The sequence below is a fragment of the Bos grunniens genome, chromosome 22 (genome assembly GCF_055505025.1).
Source record: "Bos grunniens cultivar Pamir isolate PY7600 chromosome 22, Bosgru_T2T1.0, whole genome shotgun sequence".
Lineage (NCBI taxonomy): Eukaryota > Metazoa > Chordata > Mammalia > Artiodactyla > Bovidae > Bos > Bos grunniens.
The window spans coordinates 57,374,792-57,394,587 of record NC_141186.1 but is presented as its reverse complement, the minus strand read 5'-3'; the positions used below and the strand labels follow the sequence as shown (position 1 = coordinate 57,394,587).

The 19,796-nt window shown below is 44.3% G+C and overlaps 1 protein-coding gene across 4 annotated transcripts in view; it reads left to right on the top strand.

Annotated features, from left to right (window-relative positions):
- SYN2 (synapsin II) overlaps positions 1-19,796 on the top strand; it is a 158,311-nt gene that overhangs the window by 93,250 nt on the left and 45,265 nt on the right. For all 4 annotated transcript variants that reach the window (XR_015151884.1, XR_015151883.1, XM_086368727.1 and 1 more), the window contains exons 2-4: positions 15,731-15,788; positions 17,057-17,148; positions 19,515-19,671. Coding sequence is in view for 2 of the 4 variants with exons in the window: in XM_086368727.1 (XP_086224853.1) it covers positions 15,731-15,788; positions 17,057-17,148; positions 19,515-19,671 (307 nt within the window). In the remaining 2 variants the exon portion in view is untranslated. The remainder of the gene's footprint in view (positions 1-15,730; positions 15,789-17,056; positions 17,149-19,514; positions 19,672-19,796) is intronic.

The following is a 19,796-nucleotide window of genomic DNA, read 5'->3' as shown; positions in this document are numbered from 1 at the left end:
GTCAGCCTCTTTGCGATGCCATGAACTGTGCAGCACACTAGGCTTCCCTGCTGCTACTGCTGCTGCTAAGTCGCTTCAGTCGTGTCCAACTCTGTGTGACCCCATAGACGGCAGCCCACCAGGCTGCCCCGTCCCTGGGATTCTCCAGGCAAGAAGACTTGGGTGGGTTGCCATTTCCTTCTCCAGTGCATGAAAGTGAAAAGTGAAAGTGAAGTCACTCAGTTGTGTCCGACTCTTAGGGACCCCATGGACTGAAGCCTACCAGGCTCCTCCATCCATGGGATTCCCCAGGCAAGAGTACTGGAGTGGGGTGCCATTGCCCAGGCTTCCCTGTCCATCACCAACTCCCGGAGCTCGCTCTAACTCATATCCATCAAGTCGGTGATACCATCCAACCATCTCATCATCTGTTGTCCCCTTCTCCTCCTGCCTTCAATCTTTCCCAGCATTAAGGTCTTTTCCAATGAGTCAGTTCTTTGTATCAGGTGGACAAAGTATTTGAGCTTAGCTGGTATCAATTTTACTATAGTTGATATAATTCTGATACTCGGACTTTGGGATAAATAATCTCCTGTACTTCTGTTAACACTGTTTTAATTCTTTGTGGCAGAGCTGGGTAAAGTCTGGGTCTATAGTCTTTCATTCTCCTACCCTTCACCCACTGCTTTGCATACTGCTGGAAAAATAGTAGGTACCCACGTTGATAAATCGTTGTTAAATGAATAAATAATGAAAATATTTTTAAAGGTTTATAGAATATATTTCATTATAAAAACTGGATGGTAGACTATTTCAAAGGAATGTATGGAGACACTAAGGATACAATTATTGGTTTTTAAAACTATCCTTTGGACTTGTTGAATGTAAGGGCCGTGTATCCTCAGTGACTCATTAGAGGTGGTTGAGAGGAGGGACAAATTCACTGCAGAGGAGAGAGCCTGGAGAGCACCGTTATAGTAATACTTCGATACTAAGGCATGAGCTTCTGTCCAAATCCACCCTAAGCTAAACTTGATATAACAAAAAGAGCTCTGTTGAGACGAGATCAGAGTTCCCACCGGGTTCCCACTCGTGACCTTGGCCCACCTTTCCCCTTAAGCCTCAGGTTCTTCACCTATAAAAATGAGAATGCAGCATCTGAGGTCTGTTTCTCCGTTCAAAGCACCTTTGGTTCCATGTTACTAAGCCCTGGTGCACCTGGGAGCCCGTGGCATGTGTCTTCCAGGACAGCGACAGTTCTCCCAGCCTGCCAAAATTCAGTCGTCAGTGCCCATTCTGGTGAATAATATCTCCTCCTGAATTGGTGCCAGTTGGAAAATTGTAGAATGGAATGTGCCACCTGGGTTTGAATTTGGAAATCCAAAGTGTTGTTGCCTTGAGGTACAAGGATGTTTCTGCCCAGCCACAGTGGTGAGTAGGCTGATAATACCAGTCGTGGCAGTTTGCACTTGGACTGAGAAAAGAGGGTCAAGTCTCCTTTGCTAGTGAGAGCAGAATGAAGAGAAAGCTGTGTTCTTATTTCCTTCAGTCTGCTGTGTGAACTGTGCACCAGTGATGTAGTATCACAGACAGAATTAATGCATCAGCAAAGTGATAAAAATTAAAACTTTATTATGCTTCTGTGATGCTTGAAGTAAAAGTGAAAGTGTTAGTCGCTCAGTTGTGTCCGACTCTTTGCAACTCCATGGACTGTAACCGACCGGGTTCCTCTGTCCATGGGGTTTCCCAGGCACTGGAGTGGGTTGCCATTTCCTTCTTCAGGGGATCTTCCCAGATCGAACCTGCATTTCCTGTGTGTCCTACATTGACAGGCAGATTCTTTACCGTCTGAGCCACCAGGGAATCCCTCTCTAATGCTTGGCTGTTTATATTCTTTATTGTACTTGAAGCACTTGGAATGGAAATCAAGTCCTCAAATTCTATAATATCCTATAAATGACCATATTTCTGTCTATATTTATAAATGCCTGAGCAGCATTCAGTGAATTCATTTTGTTGAAATGCTCTTCATTTCAAAGGACTCACACAGGCACATTGTTTAACCTAGGGATTTTTACAAAAAAAAGGGAAGAAAAGGATGTAAAATGTGTGAATGGGTGCTGTGCTAGTTACTTAACATACTAATTAATTCTTTCCACAAATATTACTGGGTACCTAACATGTACCAGGCATTATAATAGAGCTGGACAGATGACTGACACTGCAGTTATTACACCAGCAAGATCTCTGCTCTCAGAAAAGTTACATTTTGGTTGGGGAGATGAGTAATAAATAGTCAAGGTGATTTTAAAATAACATCTGTGATGAGGAACTAAAGAGCCTCTTGATGAAGGTGAAAGAGGAAAGTGAAAAAGCTGGCTTAAAATTCAACATTCAAAAACTAAAATCATGGCATCCAGTCTATAGGTAGGGAAAAAATGTAAACAGTGACAGACTTTATTTTCTTGGGCTCTAAAATCACTACAGATGGTAACTGCAGCCATGAAATTAAAAGATGCTTCTCCTTGGAAGGAGAGCTATGACCAACCTAAACAGCATATTAAAAAGCAGAGATATCACTTGGTTGACAAAGGTCTGTCTAGTCAAAGCTATGGTTTTTCCAGTAGTCATGTACTGATGTGAGAGTTGGACCATAAAGAAGGTTGAGCCCCAGAAATTTATGCTTTTGAACTGTGGTGTTAGGGAAGACTCTTGAGAGTCCCTTGGACTACAAGGAGATCCAACCAGTCAATCCTAAAGGAAATCAGTCCTGAATATTCATTGAAAGGACTGATGCCGAAGCTGAAACTCCAGTACTTTGGCCACCTGATGCAAAGAGCTGACTCATTGGAAAAGACCCTGATGCTGAGAAAGATTGAAGACAGAAGGAGAAGAGGGTGGCAGAGGATGAGATGGTTGGATGGCATCACTGACTCAATGGACATGAGTTTGAGCAAACTCTAGGAGATAGTGAAGGACAGGGAAGCCTGGCGTGCTGCAGTCCATGAGGTCTCAAAGAGTCAGATATGACTTAGCAACTGAAAAACAACTACAAAACAAGCTTTAGGATACATGGTATAATAATTCATAAAATTTGTACCAGAAAAGAAAATGGAAGCCTCTCCATCCAGTTTTCTTAAGGCAAGGATAACCTTGACGATAATTTGCATCAGAGCAGTGAGAAAATTATATTTGTCTCAGTGCACTTAAAAAATCTAGATGCATTCACTCTTTGTAATAGGTTAACTAATTGCATCCAGTTAGGTATTAAAAAGCACAATATATGATAAAGTAATATTTATTCCTGGACCCAAAGTAGAAAGTCTATGATTGCTTTACAGATGAACACTCCCAAACATTTATGGTAGCGATAATACAAGTTCCACAAAAATTCTTATTTCCCAACTCCCTCCATGAAGCCAGAATTATTACTCTGACACCAAAGACACCACAAAAAATAGAAAACCACAACCCCAAATCCTCAATAAACATAGTTGCAACAATTCTTAACAGCATTTTAGCAAATTGGATTTCTAAACATTTTGCTAAACAGCATTTAGCAAATATGATACATAAAAAGGATCATGTGTCATGACCCAATGCAGTTCCTCCCAGAACTCAAGTTTCAGGTAACATTTGAATATCAATCAGTGTGTCTCACCATACAGCAAATGTAAGAAGAAAAGCACAGCCTTTGAGATTACCTTCTTCTTCTCTTTCCACTTTTTCTCCTCTTCTTCCTTGCTCTTCCTCTTCCCATTCTTCTTTGTCTTCTTTGGCGGGAACTCCTAGCAGATTTCAAGTTTTCCAATACAGTATTGCTTACTCTCATGCTGTCCATCAGCTCTCCAGAACTCATTCACCTCGCATAATTGGAACTCTGAACTCTTTGATCGACATCTCTTCATTCCCCCAAACCCCCAGCCCCTGACAACCACCATTCTATCCTCTGCTTCTCAGTCTGACTATTTTAGATTCCACATGTGAGATCATGCAGTGTTTATCTTTCTGTGTCTGCCTTATTTCGCTTAGCGTACTGTCCTCCAGGTTCATCCATGTTGCTGCAAATGGCAGTATTTCCCTTTTTAAAAAAATGGCTGAATCAGTATATCACATTTTCTTTATCCATTTGTTTGTTGGTGGGCATTTAGTTTGCTTCCATATACTGGATACTCTGAGAAAAGGGTGATCTCTAAATGGACCAACACACAGAAGCGGTAGTTTGACAGGAGGTGGTTGGGAAACTGTGAGTGGCAGATTGGCCTACTGGTGGCATTCAGTGTGTGAACGACGGCGAGACAGGGCAGCTGCATGTGTTCATGCAGGGTATTGACTGACAAGGGCATCTGACCAAGGAGACAGGGGTGAAACGCACATTCTACCTGCCAAGCTGCGTACCCTGAAGCAGGAGTGTCCAACTGGAGGAAGGAATGCCTTTTCCTAATTCACGCAGACTCTGGGGCCATCTTGCAGGAGGGAAACACCGAGAGATTAGTTTAGCATAGAAGAATGGGGCCAGATCAGGGAGGACCCGTCTGTGTATCTAGAAATGGATGGCTTTGATGGTAGTGGTGATCATGGGTATAAGTTTTGACCTGACACTAGAGTTAAACCTGGGTATTTGTCAAGGCCAGGATCCCTGTTTTTCTGGTATAAAAACAATCACATCTTTCAAAATTATATTTGCTTGAAGTTTTCTCCAGAGCATACATTAGTACCGACCTACTTTAGTATCAAATCAGCCTGATTTAATTTTATAAGCTGGTCAGGACTGTCCTATGACTCCAAAGCATTCTGTCTGTAGCTCCACTGTAATCACAGACAAATGCGTCTAATCTTCCCATCACGTGTCGTCGTGAGTTACAGGATTCTGTTCCTCCCCCCCGCACCAGTGTTTGATAATCTCGTTATCTTGTGATACTGCATCATTTAATTATCCCCAAAAATAGAGATCTTCAGAAAATCTGCTCAGAGAAAGTGATTTTCTGTTCCCAACTGGTCACAGCTGGTGTGTTTACTCAGGAATTAGTCATTTTCAGAACTTGGCTTTTTTTCCTGAAGGGATCTCATCTGCCATCTAAGTCGGTTAAAGCCTTCCTGCACGTCTCTGGAGGGAATTTTATAAACTCCAGAGAAGAACTCAATAGGTGTCCTCAGAGATCTACAAGCCCAGGACTCTTGTCAGACTGAGCATGGTTACTCTGTCTCTGCTATTAACCTCCAAATGTCTAGCTGTATTCATTCCAATAACTCCATAAACGTCTCCTGAGCATCTACGGTGTGTCCAAGAGTCGGACAGGCATTGAGGCCACAAAAATGAGTGGAGCACAGTTCCCATGGATGTCCAGGGGATTTCCCTGGCAGTCCAGTGGTTAAGATTCCATGTTTCCACTCCAGGGGGCACGGGTTTGATCCCTGGTCAGAGCACTAAGATCCTACATGCTGTGCTCCACAGCCAATATAAATAAATCTTGGGCTTCCCAGGTGGCACTAGTGGTAAAGAACCCACCTGCCAGTGCAGGAGATCTAAGAGTCGTGGGTTCAATCCCCGGGTTGGGAAGATCCCCTGGAGGAGGGCATGGCAACCCATGCCAGTATTCTTGCCTGAAGAGGAGGAGCCTGGCGGGCCACAGTCCGTAGGGTTGCAAAGAGTTGAATATGACTGAAGCTACTTAGCATGCACAATTCCCATATAAAGGAATATATAGTTTCTAAACTTGGTCATCCCAAGTGCTGAAATTTAATTTTATTAGCTCTGCCTCCTACTAACTGCTGCTTTTAAGCAAGTCACTTCATTTACCTGATCTTCATTTTCCTACAAAACCAATAACATTGAAATGAGTTCCTGTAAGGCATGAAATATTGGGAGATTACTTTGGTTGTCTGGGATAAATGATGCATAGTATGTCATCTCTCAAGGTCTCTTTCCCTCCTTTAGACCCTTCTGTCCCCTTTGGACCTTTACAGACTGAAGAAGACTCATTCTATCAGCCCTTCCTAAAACCAGAGACTTTTCATTTTGTTTTCTTTTTCTCTGGGCCATTTCTACTTCCCTCATGTCATTTGTGTTTAGACAAGTGGACCTGATATGCCGTATCACAAGTATGAAAGTACTGTGACTTGTACAAGATGAAGTCAGCGTAAAAGAAACCCTTTATGCTGAGTTTCCAATAAACTTTCTAATGATGATCAACATTTTTTTTACCTTTCAATCTCTGTCTTTCTGTGTTTTTCTCTTACATCTCATAGGACCAGTGTCTTAAGGAAACAGTTTTCTGTTATTTCAGGTTCTTTTTTTGAATCGTAGTTGAACACTCATGATCCCCTGATAAAATCATTTTCCACTGAATATGTTTTCTTACAGTTAGTCACATTAAAACTCCTCTGCCACTTTACTGCCCACGTCCACATCTTCTTTCACTTTATCCCTAATCGACTTGGCATTTTAATCCCTGGAAGAGCTGAATGCCATCTGCAAACTTGGCATTGCATTCTTTCCCAGATCATTTATATGATTGTTAACGAAAACACCATGCAGCTTGCTTTCCATCTAGGAAGTTGCAGAGATTTTGATTTAACTACTTAATCACTGAGTTAATAATAATACCAAGGACCAGCTGCAGAACATTGCCTTTATCCAGAAAACTATTCACTTTTTCCTATTTTTTTCTTATTCCTAAACCAATTACCCATAACAGATGTTTTTCCATGTACTAAAAGAGTTTTATGACTTATGAATTAGATTACAAATCCAAATTGGATTTAAGAACCCCTTTCCCTGGGTTGGGAAGATCCCCTGGAGAAGGAAATGGCAACCCATTCCAGTATTCTTGCCTGGAGAATCCCATGGACAGAGGAGCTTGGTGGGCTACAGTCCACAGGGTCGCAAAGAGTCGGACACGACTGAGCGACTTCACTTTCACTTTACCAACTAAGTGACTTCCCTGGTGGCTTAGATGGTAAAGTGTCTGCCTACAATGTGGGAGACCCAGGTTCAGTCCCTGGGTCCAGAAGATCTCCTGGAGAAGGAAATGGCAACCCACTCCAGTATTCTTGCCTGCAAAATCCCATGGACAGGGGAACCTGGTAGGCTACAGTCCATGGGGTCGTGAAGAGTCGGACATGACTGAGCGACTTCACTTTCTTTTCTTTCTTTACCACCTATTTTACTTCTCATTTATGTCTTTGTTCCAGAACATCTGTATGAGGTGTCTGTCCTGTACCACTTTCTGTCACATAATTAAATCCTATTTCTTAACATCAGTGTTGTTTGCCAGCTGGCTTCTAAGTTCCTAGGCCTAATCAATCAGATGCTCCATTGAGTTGCCTGATGAGTGTTGTGCAGTAGCTGTTGGTTTGCCGTGTACCAGGAAGACAGCAAATCTTGACATCTCATTACTGCGGCTGCTTCCCAAATGATCTGGAGCCTTGGTTGGCTCCCTCCCATCTCTTCTGCGTCCCAGACAATGTGGCCTCTCAGATCGTAGGCACATCTGATCATGTCACCTCTGCTTAAAAGCTTTGGCAGTGTCTTGGGAGATAGTTGTGAAAACTTGAATATAGACTCAGAAAAGACACATAATATTCAAGTTTTCCCAACTGTCTCCCAAGACACTGCCAAAGATTGTAAGCAGAGAGGTGACACAATCAGATGTGCGTAAGATCTGAGAAGCCGCGTTGTCTCAGAGACCCCGGTTCGATTCTTGGGTCGGGAAGATCCCCTGGAGAAAGGATAGGCTACCCACTCAAGTATTTTTGGGCTTCTCTTGTGGCTCAGACCATAAAGAATCCGCCTGCAATGAAGGAGACCAGAGTTCCTGGGTTGGAAAGATCCCCTGGAGAAGGAAATGGCAATACACTCCAGTATTCTTGCCTAGAGAATCCCCATGGACAGAGGTGGGCTACAGTCCATGGGGTCACAAAGAGACAGATACAACTGAGCGACGAAGCACAGAGATGCTTTAAATTATTATTAATTATTAAATACTGATTGTTATTTAAAAAGTTGTTACCCTAAGATAGGCAAATCTATTAAAAAAAAAAAAAAAGGTAAATTAGATGTGACCAGAGACTGTGGAGTTGGGAAGGGGTGAGGGATGGACAGTTGCTGCTTAATGGCAGCAGAGTTTCTATTTTGGATGATGAAAACATTTTGGAAATAGTGATTTTGGTTGCACAACACTGAATACACTCAATGCCACTAATTGTACACTTGAAAATGGTTAAGATGGCAAATTTTGTTATGTATATGTATTTTGCCACAGGGGGAAAAAAAAGTTTTTAAGCCATTACCAGTTAGAGATATTACTTAAAACTTTGCAAGAAAAATAACATGATATTTGGGATTTGTCTTAAAACACTTAAACAGAGAGTTCCCTGGTGGTCCAGTGGTCAAGACTCCAAACTTCCACTGCAGAGAGCGTGGGTTCAATCCCTGATCTGGGAACTAAGATCCCACCTGCTGCACTGCACAGACAAAATATTAAGAACAAACAAAGAGCACTCAAACAGTAGTCCCAACAACAACAGTCAAGGTGATAAATGAAAAAAATTGGCCAAATGTTAGTTACCGAAGATAGAATTTTCCATAATAAAAAAATTTTTTTTTAATTTTATATACAAAATTTTTAAAAAGGTCTTTTGGAGGCTAGCTCTTACATCCTAATTTCTCAGCCTGAAGTCTAAAGTCCTTTAATGGCCTTCCCTTTTTCAAGGAGCCTCAACTCTTGCTTCTCAGCCTGCCTGCCCTGCCCCCAGGCAGCTAGGCACTGCAGAGCTCTGTGCGCAGGCAACCACTGTGCTCTCTGCTTCTTGTGTGGCAAAGCCCTCCTCATTCTTTAAGGCTCAGCTGCATCCTGGAGCCTTCCCAGGCTCCTGCAGGCAAAGAGAACTCCTCCTTCGGGTTCCCACAGCGCCTTGTCTGCACCGCTGTGACCGCTTGCTTATACCACGTATTATCACCTTTTATTCATGCTTCTGTTCCCCGCTAACCCGCAAGCTTCATGAAAATAGAGGAAGCGTCCTTTTCAGTGTGCGTCTTCCTGAGCTATGGGAAGCTTTCATTGCTGTTGTTTTAGTTGTCTGCACTAAATATTTTTAAAGGAAAAGATTGGACGGCGGGGATGTGAATATTCATTATAAACCTTAAAAGTTGAAAGGGTCCTTAGCGATTACCCATAGGAATATCGGTCTCTTTCTAGACTGTGCTTTCTCTACTTGGCAACTACTGATGCGTTTTTACATTTCCAGTACCTACCACTGGGTGTTCAGTGCATTGTTGCTGAATTTACTCACAGATCACATCCTTTCTTTCTACAGATGGCAGAAAGCCAACTCTCTAGCTTGGGGTGTGTGGACACACACTTTTTAGCAGAAACGGTGAATTTTCAGACATGGTTTGTCAGGGCAGCAAATAAGCACCTGAAGGGCTGTCACTGGGCCAGAGGAGCTGACTCAGTGGGTGGCTGCGCTGGGAGTGAGGCACGTCTGCAGTACACTTGCTGCCAGGGGGTGGCGGCAGGCACTCACAGACTCTCCAAGATGGGCAGGCCTGAGTCAGCCTTTGAGTGTAGGGTGGGAGATGGCCTCCTCTACTATTCCTAGTTTATTTTCTAACTTCTTGATGCCTTGAGATGCTTGGCCAAAAGAATAGGGCCCGAGTTAGAGACAGTAAGAGCCAGAAACTAAGCGTCTTGTTAGAGTTAAATGTCCAGATCAGTGCCAGGCGCTACTGAGCACACTGTTTGTTTTAGTCACTCAGTCGTGTCCTGCTCTTTTGTGACCCCATGGACTGTAGCGCACCTGGCTCCTCTGTCCAGGGATATTCCAGGCAAGAACACTGGAGTGGGTTGCCATTTCCTTCTCCGGGGATCTTCCTGACCCAGAAATCGAACCCGTATCCCCTGCAATGACAGGCAGATTCTTTACCACTGAGCCACCTGGGAAGCCCTAGGTACTTCATTAGTGCTCTCATCTTCTAGCTTGAAGTTTTGATCCCTGTAAGAACTTTAGGCACCCTGGGGGGATTTACACTCCAGACTGTTTTTAGATCCTTTAGTTCCAGTGTGGATGGAAACTGAGAACAGATTTTCATGTGGGGAAGAAGAGGGAAGAAAGAACATGACACCCTGGGATGTGCACATGCGAGAAGAAAGGAGGAAACGGCTGGACCTGTAGAGACACAGTCCACTCAGTCCTGAGGCGGCCTGTTCTGGCTTTCTACATCTCTCCAGCCAACACCATCACTCCTAACATCTCCAGTGAAGAAACAAGCCCTGATTGTGAATAAGGAGGAGTTGGAAGGAGTTGGAAATCTATAGATAGGACGATTCTATTTGTACAGGCCTTAACTCAGAGCACATAATATGACAGAAGAACATAATCAATATTTAAAATCCAAGATGATGAAAAATCCAGGTTTGTATTCATATTCCTTGCTTTGAAGTATTGCTCTATAATCTAGTGGTCTGAGGCTGGAGTTGGGGAGTGATGACACAGGTTATTAGATAACTGAGTTTGAAAGGTAATATCAGATGATGAGGCCATGAGCCAAATATCATGAGTAGATGATAAATGAGACAAAAGTTCAGAAGAGAAAGAATCCTGTTGGCTGTGGTGAGACAGCAATAATCCCTGGTATGTGAATGTTTGTTGCATTTTGCCAATAGTCAATCCTAAAAGAAATCAACCCTGAATATTCACTGGAAGTACTGATGCTGAAGCTGAAGCTCCAATACTTTGGCCAACTGATGTGAAGAGCCGACTCATTGGAAAAGACCTTGATGTTGGGAAAGATTGAGGGCAGGAGGAAAAGGGGTCAACAGAGGATGAGATGGTTGGGTAGCATGATCAACTCAATGGACATGAGTTTGAGCAAACTCTAGGAGATAGTGAAGGACAGGGAAGCCTGGCTTGTTGCAGTCCGTGAGGTCTCAAAGAGTCGGCCACGACAGAGTGACTGAACAACAACAACTTTATATTTGCATAATATTTCAGAGTTTCCAAAACACTTTCATGTCATTTATTTTTATCTGGCTTCATTAAATCTTCACAACAGCCTGGTATTATTAAATGAGGTAAAATACATAGAATATTTGGGGCTTCTTAGAATAGTGGTTAGTATGTAGTGAATGTTTACTATCATTATGAAAATCATTATTAGCCCTATTTTATACTTGACAAATCTGAGGCTCAGAAAGGCTGTTACTTGCCCAAAGTCACACAGCTGAGAAGTGGTAGAAATAGGCCTGAACTCAACTCCTGTTTCTAGACCTTTCTCCATTTTCCCATGCGCAAAGAGGGAGTATTTAAGCCGGGCTTGCCAAAGTTGGGCCAAGTTTTGAGGTGGCCTTAGCGGAATCATCTCTGATGAGGTCTCCTCAGCCTTATGAGCCCTAGTTGGCTGGTGGATGGGAATTCCTGAGTGTGTTCTGTGCCTTGAGTAAGAAGAGTTAAATCTAGAAGCCTCTACTCATTTTAGCAGTGAGGGGAGATGGTTCATTGCCTCGTCCCTCAAGGAAGCTGCAGGCCATTAAACTCACATAGATCCTCAGCTGGTAGGCTTGTTAAGAAAATGTGACAATAGGGGGAAATTGACAACCCAGGCACCATAGATATTTTTAGTCTGTGCTTCAAGGATGTACATCTTGGTTTCTGTTTAGATTGAGCATGAGGGAGTGAACTGGATTGATTTGACAAGACTGGCAGTCAGAAAGTCCTTACTGAGACCCTTCTCTTTGCCCAACGTAAGCAAGGGACTGAGGGGAGTAATTAAGGGAGGTGAAGTAACTTTCCCAGATGCTCAAACACTGTGGAGTGTGGTATAATCTTTTTCTTGGGTGGGAGGCAGTGTGCTGACATCAGTAAAATTTCTGTCTATTCCCTGCACCAGCACTTCTACAGTAAATTATCCTTCTAATGTACAATGGGGTGACTGCAGTTACCAATACTGTATCATATACTTGAAATTTGCTAAGAGAGTAGATCTGAAGTGTTCTCAGTGCACGCTCACGGACACACACACACACACACAGGGTGATAATGTGAGGTGATGGGTGTGGCAGTTAACCCGATTGTGGTTATCCCATTTCACAAAGCATACATATATCAAGTCATCACGGTGAACACTGAAAATAGTACAATTTTATTTGTCAATGATTCCTTAGTAAAGCTGGAAAAAATAATCTTATAAGTATAGTTTTAGTTGTCAGCCATTGTAGCTCTGTTTGTAATAGCAAAAACAGTCCAAACACTGGAAATGGAATTGAACTATTACAAAGAAAGAAGTCTTATCAATATGTGCTAAAAGCATATCACTAAGATTTGTTGTTTTTTTTTTAATTGAAGTAGAACTGACTTGCAATATTAGTTTCATGCATACAACATATTAATTCAGTATTTTTTTCAATTATACTCTATACAAAGTTATTATAAGGTAGTAAATGAAAAGATATCCCACATTCATGGATTGGAAGAATTAGTATTTTAAAATATATATGCTACCCCAAAGGACTGATATATTTTTAAATGCAATAAAAAAATTATGGGGCAAGAAAGAAGAATGTATATAGCATGATGCCATGTGTATGTTCGAAGCATACATGAAGGCAAATATATGCATACATTTTCCCCACACTGGAAGGATATACTTGCAAGGGGTAATGAGGGGTATGGATAAGAGGAATGGGAGGGGGAAAATGTGTTTTTCATCTTATACTTTTAAGTTCTTTTGAAAATAGAGTTTTTGGTTTAGCCATCTGACATACTTTTTTTTTTTTTTCTCATTTAAGCCACTTGCCAGAAGTCACAGAACCAAAAAAGTGCACAGCTAGGATTCCCACCTGAACTGTGATTCTAGGCCCTGTGATCCAGAGCCCTCTGGATCCTAGCCCACTGCTTCCTAACAGTGCTCTCTTAGGATCAGGAAGTAATTCTGTCACTTGTTTGTAAACTACAAAAAATTTTCCACAAAGACACCTGGGAGAATGTGCTCATCCTCAAGAAGGCTCTGTTGCCTGCCACCTTGGCTGCCACCAAAGCCTGCTCCATTGCCTGCCACCTTGGCTTCTGTTCTGTAGGACGTGGCACAGCCAAGAGAGGTCAGTGACCTGGAGCCAGGAAACACAAACTGAGATTTCCAACAGGGCAAATTACCTTCAGGAAAAGACATTAAGATAATTGGAGAGGTGGGGGTGGGGAGAAGGCATGAAAACAGGGTCATTAGCCAACTTGGTCAACGGGCAGGTGCAGGAAGTGGCAGATAAACACAGCCAGAATCTATAATTATACCTTCAATATCAATGTTCAAAACCCACAAAATAAATGAGTGAATTTAAAAACTTGGCAGCATCTAAGTACCTAGATATAAACTACTAGTGTTAGGCTTAGCTCCTGTGAACTTCTCTGTGATTTCGAGCATATTATTTAGCTGCTCTGGCTTTCTTTCCCCATTAGTCAAATGGACAGCACAGTCTATCCTGGCCACTTCACAGAGTTGTAAGGAACATATAAGGCAAGAGATGTGCTTTGAAAATGCAAGACGTCGTACCAAATGAGAGGTTATTGTCTATGCCTCTGGGACATACCTCACAGAAGGAGACCTCTTTTCTCATTAAACTTTTTTTTAATTGGATCTCAAATTCTGTGACAGATTTTTTTTCAAGTTGTTTCCATTAAATAGTACTGATTTTTAAAAACTAAAAACTGCCACACACAAAACAAATGGTCCGCAAAACATTTATTCTCCTTTCCTGCTGAAGGGTTTACGATGCATTGTTATCATTAACCAGTCTTTTACTGTTAAACTGAAATAAGCAGTTCTGAGACGAGCAGTTCTGAGACCATTCTTCCACCACTGGTTAAGACTGGGGTGGCAGGTATTTAGAGATGGGAAGCTGGGAGGAAGCATCAGGAAAACATTGCTGGTAGCAAGGTAGAAACAGCTCACCAACACAAGCGAGGACCCTCATGGGATCATTTTTTATTCCAGTTACTTCTGTTTAGAGTCGTGGACAAAGACCTACAGAGTCCACAAGATCCCCAGAGCAGTGATAGAGCAGTGCGTAGACTATTACTTAAACCCACAAATAAGATGTGCTACATGTCCTTTGCCTGAGGGGCTTGCTGAGCTATGAATGTTGAGCGGGGCTCTGGAAGCAAGCTGATGAAGCACAGTAAGGAACTGGGGCAGAGGTACGGAGATGAACTTCGGTGATCCAGTTCTAGGATGGCTGAGTGCCTCTGAGGAGCAATTTGAGGGTAGCTAGGGACTTGGACAGGACAAATGACAACTTCCTGGAACAGACTGTTCCAGGACCAGAGAGGAAAGGAAATAGCCTGGCCCCATCCTGGGCAGTTCACAGGAACTGGGGCGGGAAGTATTTGAAATGGAACTAGCGCTCACAACTTCATGCGCTTTCTCAGTGGAAGAAGGAAAATGGGACAAGAAACTTGTGACGCAGCATACACGTCAAGTCAGTTTTCGTAATGGTGGGAATGAAGATGGCAAGAATGAACGAGCAGAGGGAGATAGTGCTGTGCAGGGCCGACAGCTCTGGGTTCAGACTAGCGCGTGATTATTGCTTCTGTCACTCACTTGCTGTATGACCTTGAATACGCCAGTTTTTCCTCTGAGTCTCTGTTTCCTCATCTCAAAAATGAATGCCCTTCTTCCCATCTCAAAAGTAGTTATGAGAGTTAAATGAGATGTTCTTGAAAGCAACTAACATATAATTCCTAGAATATGATTCCTAGTAAATGTTAGTTTAGCCCTTTGTTTCGGAGAGGGACTTAAGAAAACCTCCAGTGAGACGTGCTGATTTGAAATTTCAAGCACTGGGAAAGCAAGGCCAACCTAGGTACGGGGTGGAAAGGCCCTTTTGACAGATGGAGAAGCAGCCTAAAAAGGCAGATAAGAAACTCTCATGAGAGGAAGGGTAGGTGAAGGGCAGAGTAGCACTGGCTATAAATACAAGCACAAACTCAGTCCTCTTACCAGCAGCTGGACTGTGAGGTTCCTCTGGCTTGTGACAAAATGGGAAGACAATAAGTACGGTTTATCTAGGCTTGACTCATCCCCTTGACTGTTCAGAAACACAGGAGAGGTTTTGTGTTCAATTACAGTACTTTTCCGAAGCCTCTCCGCCCCCCCGCCCCGCCCCCACACTATTTTTCTGGTATAATTAACTCTGCTTCATTCATTGACTGTCCTTTCCTCCTTGTTTTATTGGTTATATTTGCTTTTTAAATTATCAATTACCTCAAATCCTTTCTGGAAGTATGGGTATGAAGGGGTAAAATAGTTTTAGTTTCTTCAGAAACTAAAATTCCAAGGGTAGAAACCAACTAGAAAACCAGAGTGAAACGCAGGATGGGGAAAAAGATAAGGAGACTACAGTGAGGCATAAACTGACCTGGTTTGTACCAGGAGTCTCACCAGGGAAATCCTACTCCTGGACTTCACTTGTAGCCAAAACATGACAGCAACTGTTTTCATAGAAGCGGACAGCCTGAGAGTGAGAGGCCTTTTGGTTTATTTTAGAAAGGAAAGGCCATGGTTTGCCTGGAGGCTCTCTCATGGTGATCCGGTAGCAGACTAAGGTCTAACACTGACCCAAGTCTCTTGACTCTCATTCTGGGATTCTGTGTGCCGTGGGCCTCCTCATCTTTGTGAAAGTGAATTTCTGATGACAAACACCTGTACAAAACTAATAGGCGTGGGTTTGTTTGTTTGTTTTTTTTCCTTTTTTTCCAGGGCCAAGTGCTTTCGGGGCAAAAAAATCCTTGGAGATTATGATATCAAAGTGGAACAGGTAACCACCCTGGAGCCCAGGATTGCATCTGCATCATCGTGGGGCCCACTTGACACTCTGGAGTGAACAATCTGGTGCTGCCAAGTGGAAAGATCAGGGTCTATCACTAGCTTCTAGGCTCTCTACCTCCTCCCCCTACCCTTTCCAGGATTTCTCTCTCTATGAGACCCGGTCTTGAAGCCTGCATCTTTCAACTCCCCTGACTTCTCTTCATGGCTCTGGGGTCTCTAGGGAGGCAAGCAGTGTAGCTCTTAGGGCCTCTGGGGGTGCAAGGTCCTCGGGCTGAGGAACACTGTAGAGGAGCGTCTTCTGAGGACACGGCCACACCTCCACTGTGGTGGCAAGGCCTTGCTTGGTAGATACATGTCTGCCACTCAGGTGTGCAGCCTCCAATGAGGCCTCCTCTGTGCCCAAGGCTGCACTTCAGAGAGAACTGAACAAAGAGCACCTCCTGGTTTTAATGCAGTGAAGTCCTGAAAGGCTCATTTTTTTTATCTTCCCTTTGCTTCATGATAAGTAGGGATTAGGTCCATTTGAGTCAGCGGGAGGGGGGATGTCCAGTTTACACAGAACATGTATTTTCTTTGTAACGATAGAAGCTACTCATCATTCCTTACACAGTGTACTGGGATTTACAGATTTACTCTTTCTATCCATTGCTGCATTCAGTTCTTAAAATAACTTGTTAGGCAAGGTTGATAAAAATTATTTCCATCTTATTGATGGGAGAAACTGTCCACCCAGAGAGAATAAGTAACTTGCCTGAACATCTTATGCATCTCATTGAGCCAGAGCAGTACCGAAACCCGATTTCCTAAATGAAAACTTAGTGCTTTTGTGTTGAGACTGAGAAAGGGCATATTTGCCTCAGTTTGCATTCCTGCTCTGCAGAGAGGCAGCACAAAAGATGCTGGGTGGGGAGTCGGAAGCCCTGAGTTTTGCTCCTGTCTCGGCCAACAGTAAGCTTTGTTTGTCCAGAAAAGTCACTTAACTGCTCCTTTGGTAAATAAGGATAATATTTCTGTCCCTCCTGCCTCATAGAATGGCTATGAGAGTAGATGGGATCAGTTTGGGAAAATGCTTTGCAAACTGTAAATACATGTTTGGTGGAAAAGATACTGCTGCTGCTGCTTTATGGGGGGGCGCTCTCAGAGTCAGGACTGTAGGGCTCACTCCCCTACTGCTAATTTTATTTAGTTATGTTCTATCATAGTAAGAAACACATAAGGTGAAATCCACGCTCTTAATCCCCTCCTGTTATTTTCCAGGCAGAATTTTCAGAGCTCAACCTGGTGGCCCATGCGGATGGTACCTACGCCGTGGATATGCAGGTGCTCCGGAATGGCACAAAGGTGGTCCGGTAAGGTCCTTTCTGTCTTCGGGGTCACTGCCACCGTCTCGGGCGTGCCGTGTGTAGTGTACCGACCTTGATGATGTGCTGTGTGGCGGTGGTGGAAGGAGCAGAGAACGCTGGCTCTGGCCCTTAGAGATGTCTTAGTTCCATGGTAAAGGAAGCTCCGTGGACGCAGAGCTCACTTTGCAGTCACTGGATGGTTCCCGTCAGAGGTGTTGGAGGACTCCAGCCCCACTTTAGCCAGTGCAGCTCTGGACTTTCATCTCTCAGTGTATTTCCCCTGGAAAACATGGTTCCATTGCTTTAAAAGAAAAGGGCCCGGGGGGGAGTTTAAAAATCTCTGCTCTGGTCCAGCCTCCCATTTTACATGGATTTGCTTCCATTCACTCAGTGAGTTGGCAGCAGAGCCCTGTGTACTATGTGAATTCTCTTAACGCCCTTCCCAGTGTTCTGCTATATTCCAAATTTCTGGGAACTCCTAAGTCTTGATAGGAAAGCCTGGGTCAGAGGGATATTGACTGTGAGTGGAAGAAAATTTGTAATTACAAAGCACTTATGCTGCAGGTGAGGTGCTAGGTGACGTGTAGACGTCATCAATTGTAATACAACAATTCTGTGTGGGAGGTGATGAAGATTCCAGATGAGGGAGCATGGTTTCCACATTGTTATTCTTTCCCAGGACTCAGCGTGGCCTCAGGGTTCCAGGCATTAGGGTCTTGCTCCAGAAAGAGTCCTCACTTCACCCTTTTCCCTTTTTCAACCTGCACTGCCCTGACCCCGAGGCCACCAGCATCCAACCAGACCTGGTCTGTGACAGGGAAGGCGGAACTCAGGTGTCTGGAGCCAAATGTCAGGGAGTGTGAGCTCATCCATCCTGGAGACTGAGGAGGACAGAAAAGAGCTGCCCACCCACGGTTGGGGAGCACTCAGGAAGCTTCTTCTAGAGACAATGATGGGCTCCCCCAGCTGCAAGTAGAGTAGGTCATAGGGATCCATGACACAAATGGGTGGCAACAAGAGGGCCCGTATCAGCGTGCTGGGACGGATCTGGCAAAATCAAGGCAGGCCTTTCCCATTACCAGTGTGGGGACCCGACGCTTACTGCAAGCCTGGAGCTCAGTTTCAGTAACCGGGATATAAGGTTTGGTCTCAGGCATATAGACGGAGCCAGTTTCCCAGAACTCGGGCACAAGGAGGTTGGCACACACGCCATCTGACTTGATGCTCACTCTCCTGAGTGACTGAGGAGGGGTCCTCCCACCTCTACTTTGAAAGACTGATCTCTGAGCCCAGGTGGGGCTGGAGCAGTAGGCAGGAATTGGGTGGGTCCCAGGGCAGAGAACCAGGTCTGTCACTGCACGTGTGTGAAATGGCCAAAGCCTGGAACCTTGAGGGGAGATGCTGCCACAGAACCGACTGTCTGGGAAGGTGAGGTTCCTCAGGAGTCAGGGCATGAAGTCGGGGCCCTGATCCTGTGGACCTCTGCTGTCTGGAGGTGAAACACAGGGAGCCTTCCTGTGCCTGGGAACACTGTACTCTCAGCTTTCTGTAGCCAGTTGCTCAACCTCAGCTCTGTGGAAACATTTGTGCCCCTCCCTAAATCTGCTTTGGAGGAATAAAACTGGGGTGTCTGGCATCTGTTCTCAGCCAGCCTGGACCCTGGCTCACCTGGGGAGTTGCTGAGGGCATGGCATCTTTAAAGAGCAGCTTGAGGAGTCAGAGCAGGATGCTGAGGTCAGGGATCTTTGGGGCAGGGCAGTGAAGTCAGCCAAGTGTGGTATCTTCAGAGTCTGCTGGGGCCCCCTCGGGGTGCCAACTCCAGAGCCACAGGAGCTTCCACTCTCATCCACAGGGACACGGAAAATTGTTGTTGACTTAAGGTGTGGCAGTCTAAATGTGTTTCTTCCCCGCTCCCTGAGGGCTTCTGCACCTTAGAAAAAGTCAGTGCTTAACCTAGAGGAATTGTCCAGTTGCTAAGTCATGTCCGACTCTTAGTGACCCCATGGACTGTAGCATGCCATGCTCACCTGTCCTTCACCATTTCCCGGAGTTTGCTCAAACTCATGTCCTTTGAGTCAGTGATGGCATCCAACCATTTCATCCTCTGTCACCCTCTCCTCCTCCCACCCTCAATCTTTCTCAGCATCAGGGTCTTTTCCAGAGGAAAGGAATTTCAGAAATCTGTTCAAATCTCCTTTGAGGAATGCCGACATAAAACAGCATTTCCTAGTCCATAAGAAAACAGTCATGACAAAATGAGGGTCTTGGCTCAGGGAACCCCTTCCCTGTCTTGGGCTTTGGAGATGGGAGACAAGAGGATACGTGACCTGAGGTGCTGGTTGGTGGCAGACTTGCTTCTGCATTCTTTCCAGGTCCTTCCGGCCAGACTTTGTGCTCATCCGGCAGCATGCGTTCGGTATGGCAGAGAATGAGGACTTCCGCCACCTGATCATTGGCATGCAGTACGCAGGCCTCCCCAGCATCAACTCTCTGGAGTCCATTTACAACTTCTGTGACAAGCCGTGGGTGGTGAGTGAGTCCCTCTTCCCTCAGGTAAAAGGGCAGCATCCTGATCCTCTGTCTCCGGGTCCCTAGAAGGACCTCTGTTGATCCAGACACCATGAGGGGCCAGCTGAGAAGATGTGGGAGGAGCT